Raw genomic sequence first — 8,298 nt, 5'->3', positions numbered from 1 at the left:
GCTTGAACGCCTCATGCTGATCCGGCGAGGGCTGCAACGTGCCATGGCTGTGATGCGGGTGTGCAAGTTTTCCATGTCGGCCCTCTCTCCCTTGCGAGTGTGCTCTGGCTACGTGTTTGGTAGCCATGGACCTGCGTCCCCCTCCTATGTTCATGGCCGACCGCGGTCCACGATGCCGTGGCCCTGGACCCCACATGCTCCATGAGTTGCGTCCCTCTCCCAGCTTCTTGGGCTTGCCGGTGTCCCGGCAGTTTTGGCTCCAGCAGCCCGGATTTGGGCTCCTCTTCATATCTTGGCTCATTTGTGTTGCCGGCCACCGTTGCATCCCCTTCGCCACCTCATTCACCTCCGCCCGGCCGCCCAACCCCTGCTCACCTCTGCGCCTTACTCCTCCTCCTGCCATATTTGTAGCTCGCTCTTCTAGGGACGTCTGATGCCGGCTTCGGCATCGGGCGTTGTTCCCTTCCCTGTGATTGGTGGCTTTGGACTGTGTCTTGACTTCTTCCTCTTTGAAGTCTATGTAGGCGGCTTGGGATTGCTCAGACAAAGCCCAGGGTAAAATCCTTGCTTGGCTTACCGGTGCCTGCAGCGGCGGCACCCATGGGTGCCTTTCTCTTCTTGGAGGCGCTGACATGGTCTTCATCTTTGCCCCTCTTCGAGCATCAGGGGAAACCCTAGATCCGAGCTCTTAGACCGGACGACGATGACATCTTTGACGTCGTTCCCCTTCATGAAGGTGTCGTCTTGCTTGCTCGCGTCCCTGACGGTTGAGTCCGATTTGTTGGTTGTCTTCACTAGGTTCGAGTTGCTTCTCGGGGCTAGGAGAGTTTTGCCGTGTTGTTTTTCTTTGCTTTGGCTGAGCACCCCATGTCTCTCTGCTCCGGGCTGTCATGCCTTCTTGCTTTCATGCATGTGTTGTATTTACTCTTCTTCTTCTATCAATGGAATGATACACAAGCTTTGCGTAGTCGTGGAAACAAAAGTAAGGCATCCTTTGGCTCACAGGATTCTAAAAACGCGGGGATAGGAAAAAACATAGGATTAGAATTAAATGCATGTGTAAATTCAGCCTGAATACAGCTATCATTTCTAATGAATTGTTTTAATTGTATAGATTATTTAAAATCTACCACCGCCTTGGGAGTGGATTTACACTTAGTCAGCTCCTGAATTGGCCTTTTAAGATTTCATTCCACCAGACCTCCTCGTTCCCATAACGGGTCTTGTTTTACTCAATATACCATGTCATGCTCGGGGAAAATGCCTCGGACTTGCGGCACATGCCTTTATTTAAGCATATCTTGAGGAACTTCTATCACTCTGTGCCTTGTAAACATTTAGTTATATTCTCTTCGAGCACCTTATTTAAGCATAGCTCATTCTAAAAGAACGATCAAAACAGTAAATGTCATCATCTGTCAGACTGACTTCTTTTTATGTACAATAAAACAGTTTACCAAATGCCTATCTGTTCAAGATATTTTCAAATTATTGTGGTAGATGGGGTTGTATTTTTTTTCTTTTCATACTGCAAGGGCAAATCAAGCCATGGAGCTGTCTGTTTCTAAATACTGGAGTGATATACTAGAATGATGTGCGCATGCTTACTACTCCCTCCTGCCCAAAATATAAGGCGCGGTTTGACTTTTCTGGTCTTCGTTACGGAACTTTGACTATGATTTTCATGTATTCTATGTCTATAAAATTAGTATACATACATATGAAATAAAATTGTTCTGCAAGACAAATACGATGATGTCATTTATACATGCTCAATCCATATACATTGATATATATTAGTGGTCAAAGTCGTGCATCAAAGACCGTAAAAAGTCAATCGCGCCTTATATTTTGGGAAGGAGGGAGTATTGTGTGGCAGTTGGCCCAAACTTGCAATTCTGCGGCCATTTGTCTTATTTATTGCATGTAACAAGCCATTGATTTTGAGCATGCCTGCCTACTTCTGTGTCACTGCCAGGTGACGGTTGTGGATCCAGAGGCATACACGTACGACGATGAGGTGATCAAGAAAGCAGAGGCCATGGGGAAGCCAGGACTGGTGGAGATCAACGCCAAGGAGGACAGCTTTGTGTTCACCGTGGAAACGACCGGCGCCATCACGGCCTACGAGTTGATCATGAATGCTATCACGATCCTGAGGCAGAAGCTGGACGCCATTCGCCTTCAAGATGACGACGGTGATCTTGGCGAGCTCGACGCCCACCTTGTTGGAGGCTAACCGGCAGCCTCTCTGGAAAAGAAATCGCTGGTTGTAAGTGTAGGCTCGTCTGACTATGGTGTTTGTGGCAAAGATGTAATGGATGATGCCTCCTTTGATCTTGGAACGGACGCCTCTTTTGATATTCAGTACCAAAACTCTAATGGATGAATGCAGGGGAGAAGCAAAATGCAGCCTGATATAATGCTCCAACCAAGTAGGCAGGGGAGAAGCAAAATGCAGCCTGATGAATGCAACTACTCTGTCTATAATCAAGCACACATTCACATTTGAGTAATTAACTAGCCCTAAATTATCCAGATCAGTCGAGGTGAATAACAATAAATGATTAGTGAACATCCATCTATGTCTGAAACACATTCAAACCTCCAGGATAGTCAGTGTCTGATATACATCCCTCAGTCAACTCCAGCAAATTTGATTACTTCTCCATAGACTTGAATGTGTTTCAGAGCAAACCAAGTGCGTTTCTAACACAAGTGTAGTGTCAAAAAGGCTCTTATATTGTGGGACGGAGGGAGTATATATGGATGATGAAACGAGCAAACCAAGGGGAAGCAGAGCACAAGAACAAGAGACAAAGGATTTTTATTCTTTCTACCAAGCTAGGATCCATCTAAGATGGCCACGACAGAATTGCAGAATATCTTGAAACAAAACCAAAAAAACAGCGACCAACATGGCCTTTGTTCTCTTTGCCAAGTAAATAACACCACCTGCTATCTGGTTACACTACTCGTTGATCGCATCAAAACATTACGGTACCCGGTTAACAGGGGACTGGTCGCAGGACAAACAAATAGTTGGAATCACTGATGCAAACAGAGGTCTCACGGTCGGATCTGCCACCGGCTCCTCCTTTGGGTCCTCCCTTGCCACTCCAGCAGGGCCGACGTGACGTGATCTCCACAAACACAACAGATGACTACCTCGCTACAACAAGTACGACTCCACAACAGTCCGTCCAAACTTCTGCTCCACATCCTTGGGCGTTTCAATCTACAAAACAAACAAAAATACAGATAGCAGATCGCTTAGGAAAGAAATCAGGAGGACACAAAAACACTTTAAGTAAATATCCTGGGTAATAGAGCACGCACGGCATTTAGTGCTATGAAGAGAGCCTTGATAACGTTGAGCGGGCTCCTCGATCCGATAATCTGCAAGATAATAATAATAAAGACATAATAAGGTTACCACTTTGCAAATCCAGAGTGACAAGTGGTCCTGTCTAGTGTCTAGTACAGCAGAAGCACACCTTTGACTTGACGTTGCTAAACCCGGCTAGATACATCACAGTTTCGACAGTCCTGCCAGCGGCGCACATCCCACTCCTCATTGGTCCGGGCCAGAGGTAGATCTTAAGATGCAACACAGGGAGATATAATATCCAGAAAAGAGGCCATACAGCAGCTGATCAAGAAGAAGCCGATTTGATGCCCAGATGTGTGTATTTTACCTTTGTTTTCTCGTATTTGGCCTGAATCGCATGAGCAATTGTGTGCTCCTCGTACCGCTCCATGTAATGTAGGTTCTGGAAGCATTTCTCATAGGCCTGGAAAGTGGAAACAGAACAAAGGAGCTTCATGTAAGAGCTGAACTTTTTAGTTGAGGTATCCATATCCAACTGAAGCCCAAAACAATAATAACTCAGAATTTACTATTTTGCATATCTGCATACTAAGTAAGCATTATCCAGATGAACATATTAAGCAACTAACAATTCAGTACGACTATATTTTTAAGGAACTTCACTATACATACTATCCTATGGGCCATACTGGACCAATTACATTTGTTTTGAGAAGAAGCAAATGTCATGTAAGAGCCAGGATTTTCAGTTGAGGTATTGAATTACAGTTGAAGCCTAAAAGTAGTAGTAACTCAGTATTTACCATATCTAAGATTTAGAAAAGTATTTAGAACATCTGCATATACCAGAAAAGTATTGCTCAGATGGATATACCCAGCATTGACAATTCAGTATGACTATATTATAGAGAAATTTCAATAGATATATAACAAATTTACAGGCCATACTGGACCAGCAAATTTTGTTTCCAGTAGAAGCAAATGTCATATGAATCTACCAGATTTAGCATCTTGCATCAACAAAAATATAAAGCTGGACATATTCAGCAATTTGAATTCCCAGTTCTGAAATGAAAAGATATATAACCCATGTTTCACTATCAATATTATTAATCTGCATGCTAACCCTGTACTGTACACACATATGCACAGCTCAGTCACCATCGCTTGAGACTCGCATGTACATACCACGTAAACCACAAATGAGAAAAGGAAATGAGCTAATAGTGGAATGGATGATATAGATGGAGAGGAAGGAAATGATTCAATAGCTCAAATATAAGTTCAATACATTGTTTGGAACAGGGGAGATCCATACCCTCTGTATTGCAATCTTTGCTGTTGGACCTTTAGCTTTTGCAAAACCTACAACACCATGGTAGTTTCCAGTTGCCAACAATGCTGTGTATTTTGCTATTTGGCCTCCCTGAGAAGAGAAATGCAGAATTAATCATAGGGATATTCTATAACTAGTATTTATGAACATCCAGAAAAAGAGCATTCACCTTTGTAACTTTGCATGTCCGATTAACATCAATGACCTTCACATCAAAACCCTGTCAAATGCATACCAAATGTGTTAGTATAGGCAACAATGCGATTGGCACAATGGAGTTACAAATGTAAAATTAAGAAGAACACCAATGAAGGGCACACCCAGCCATAAGGTGCCTGCTATAACAATTCAATAAACTCCAGTGATAAAGCATCACTTACTTTTCTGTACATAGGCCTCCTCTTTTTGTCCGTGAGGGAGTTCCTCTCCTCCACCAGATCCTTTATTTCCTCTTCCAAAACCCTGCCCTTCTTACCAAACGTATGATCCAGGTCCGCCAACTTCTCCTCGATCTTCTTCTCAATAGCATTTAGTTTCTCGATGAGCATATCATCCTTCTCCTTGGCTTCATTGAACTCCTCATCCTCGTCCTCGAGGCTCTCTCCTTGGATCATCTGCTTCTCCTTGTCGAAGCCAGTGTTATCAATCACATCGTCCGGAGAGTCGACCTGCTGGTGCTGGATAAGCCCGAAGTTTGCGGGGTTGCTGGGGTCGTACGCCTCCTTGCACTCCATGAGCCTGACGGCCCGGTTCAGCTTCTGCAGGAGGATGAAGCGCTCTTTCCCCGTGGAGTCCTTGAGGCGGTTCATCATGTCCCCGATGACCCTGTACTCCAGCGGCAGGCTCAGATGGCGCTGCTCGAACTTGTCGATCTTCGTCATGATCTTGTGAGCGTCATCAAGGGTCTCTGTTCGGCAACATCAACATCAACGCAGAAGGAGATTCATTCAGGAACATGGCAGCATTCAAGAAATGGAAATACATGACTAGTATCTGTGACTGTGATGGCTGTCAGCGACATTAAGGAACAAAGCAACATTCAGGAAATGGAAATGCATCACTAGTAGTATCTGTGACTGTGATGGTTGTCAGCGCAAAATTGCCCGTGGTCAAGCGGAGCAAAACATAGATGGATTCCTTTACAATTTACTAATTAAGATATTGGGGCCATTAAGCTATTTGTGCTTACAGAGATCGCTTCGACAGTTATAGTACGTTTGCTCACTGCTACATAAACAAATCAAATACCTCAGTAGGGTCATGGTAATATATATGTGAGGCTTTACAGACGTGGTATTTTTGGATGTGCAGATGAGAGCTACAAGGATATGCATCGTCTCTAGCAGAACCAAGTAATCATGTCACTGTTACATCAACAAATCAAAACACAAGGTACCCTGAGGTTAGAGCAGGATTTGCATATATTTTGCTACCTATACGTGTGGCATGCCGTGTGCTTGATGCATTGTATAAGAGGGCAACCATGGATTCACATGACTCATGAGGGAGAAATGTGGTGGAAATGGAGAGGAATGGAGTGGGGAGGGGAAGCCATGCATACCGGCCTCGGCGAAGGAGCGGAGGAGCTCGGACTGGCGCTTGCACTTGCGGTCGAACTCGTCGACGCGGCGGCGGATTGAGTCGGAGGAGAAGCGCTCGTCGTCCTCGTCGGACTCGGAGTCGCTGGGCTCCAGGAAGGACTCGTCGGGGAGGTTGGCCTCCTTGGCGTTCCGCCGCTCCAACTTCTCGATCAGCGGCTTCACGCCCAGGAAGTCCTCCTCCTCCTCCTCCTCCTCCTCGTCCCCCTTCCCCTCGCCGCCGCCGCCGGCCCCGGCCTTGCGCCGATCCTCGCGTTCCTTCTGCCGCTCCCGCTCCAGCTGGGCCAGCAGGTCGTAGACGGTCTGCTCGGTGAACAGCGGCTCACTGTCCCTCGCCCCGCCGCCGGCGCCGGGGGAGGCGGAGGAGAAGGCGAAGTGGCGGCGCTGGGGCGCGATCCGCGGGCCTGCCAGGTGGGGCAGCGATCCGGACGCGGCTGCGGCGGCGACGCGGCGGTGGGAGAGCAGGCGAGCCCACGCGGCGGCGGTGGCGGCGCGCGACCTCGCGGCGGCGGCGGCGGCGGCGGCCATGGCGATGGGGTTTGTTCCGTTGGTTCCGCGAGGTCAGAGGAGGTGGTGGGTTTTGGAGCGGACGCGCGTGGGCCCTTGATGGGCCTCTTGAGGATAGGAGTTCGCTAAGCTGGCGCTCACAGTCATCTCGCGTGGGCCGGCCCAGCTAGCGCGCTGGTTGCTCGCTTCTTTCGGTGCCACCACATTTCGCCCTCACGAGTCATTAGTAGCTTCGTGCGTTCCGCACGGTCAACCATTTGAAAAAGCTCGTGGATCTAAAAAATTACGAATTTGAAAACAGTTTATGGATTTCAAAAAAATTCACCGGTTTGGAAAAACTATATGGTATATAAGATGTTCATGGATTTGAAAAAGTTTGTGGATAACTGAAACAAAAATCATCGATTTTAAAAAACAATCATGAATTAGAGAAAAACTCACGAGCTTGCAACAAGTTCATGGATTTCAAAAATATATAATGTATTTCGCAAAAATTAAATAAAATCTTAAATTTGAAAAACAATCATGAATTTGAGAAAAGTTCACGAGTTTAAAAAATGATCATGGATTGGAAAAAGTTCATGGGTTTCTTGAAATTGTAAAAAAGTTCATAATTTTTTTTAAAATACTTGCGCATTTAAGAAAAATTCAAAATTTTGTAAAAGGATCATGAATTGGAAAAGGAATTGAAACTGATAAAAGTTCATGAATTCAAGAAAAAATGTTCATGAATGAAAAGTAAGCATCACTAAAATTGAAATGAAAGAGGAAAACTGAAATAAAAAAAGAAAAAGGAAATCAACATCAAAAAAACAATATGTGAATTGCTTGCTACAAAATGAATTACTGAGGTATATAGTCAATTACAGTTGTTGTATGGAAATCAACGTCGTTAAGGCGGAGCGTGCGCAAGCGCGGGTAGCAGGAGAGCAAGTGGTGGATGTGGACACTGCAGTGCGAGAGGGTCAGCGTTTCGAGCACGGTGAACTCGAGGCCGGCTGGGAACCGAGTCACAATGTGGGAGCGAAGTGCCAACACGATGGAGGTGGCACGGTGGAAGCAAGGCAGTTCGACAACGAGGGAAGGGTTCATTAAGCAACGCGCGAGCACCGAGGCGGCGTTGTCCGTGTCGGTCCAACGCACGCGCGCACGCAGCTGGTGCTGCATTCTGCGGATGCTGAAGTGGATGAGGGAAACCACGGGCGGGGGAAGGGGGAAGCAAACCGCGGGCGGGGGAAGCATGAGGAAGCTGCCGAGCGCCGATTCGATCGAGCGGAACGGGGCGTCACTCAGGAAGATCTGGCAGAGGTGGGGCCAGATGCCACGCCACCGGCGGGAGAGGACCCCGGCGCGCGGCGGCGGCGGGGCAGTGGAGGCGGGTGAGGACGAGGAAGAGCAGTGAAAGTGCAACTAATCCCTGGGTGGTTTTGGTAATTCTTAACAACATGTAGCTCATTGAACTAATGCTCTTTCAAGATGATCATTTCAGAAAGTTCAATTATTGGCATGGCATGGACTAGAGACGT

At 46.6% G+C, this 8,298-nt stretch overlaps 2 protein-coding genes across 2 annotated transcripts in view; one reads left to right on the top strand and one right to left on the bottom strand.

Annotated features, from left to right (window-relative positions):
• The window catches only part of LOC119341490 (DNA-directed RNA polymerases II, IV and V subunit 3-like), a 7,292-nt gene extending 4,949 nt beyond the window's left edge, over window positions 1-2,343 (top strand). The window contains exon 3 of the mRNA XM_037613363.1: window positions 1,979-2,343. Within this exon, the coding sequence (XP_037469260.1) occupies window positions 1,979-2,239 (261 nt within the window). The 3' untranslated portion in view covers window positions 2,240-2,343. The remainder of the gene's footprint in view (window positions 1-1,978) is intronic.
• A 463-nt stretch (window positions 2,344-2,806) lies between these two features.
• On the bottom strand, window positions 2,807-7,939 carry LOC119339518. The gene is made up of 9 exons (XM_037611546.1): window positions 7,640-7,939; window positions 6,229-6,805; window positions 5,048-5,574; window positions 4,837-4,887; window positions 4,650-4,757; window positions 3,699-3,794; window positions 3,498-3,599; window positions 3,340-3,399; window positions 2,807-3,238 (listed from the first exon to the last, which is right to left on the bottom strand). The coding sequence occupies exons 1-9, from the start codon at window positions 7,937-7,939 to the stop codon at window positions 3,173-3,175; spliced, it is 1,887 nt and encodes a 628-aa protein (XP_037467443.1). The 3' UTR covers window positions 2,807-3,172.
• Between the last annotated feature and the right edge of the window lie 359 nt (window positions 7,940-8,298).

The sequence above is a fragment of the Triticum dicoccoides genome, chromosome 7B (genome assembly GCF_002162155.2).
Source record: "Triticum dicoccoides isolate Atlit2015 ecotype Zavitan chromosome 7B, WEW_v2.0, whole genome shotgun sequence".
Lineage (NCBI taxonomy): Eukaryota > Viridiplantae > Streptophyta > Magnoliopsida > Poales > Poaceae > Triticum > Triticum dicoccoides.
The sequence above is the reverse complement of the archived record's forward strand: the minus strand, read 5'-3'. Positions and strand labels throughout refer to the sequence as shown.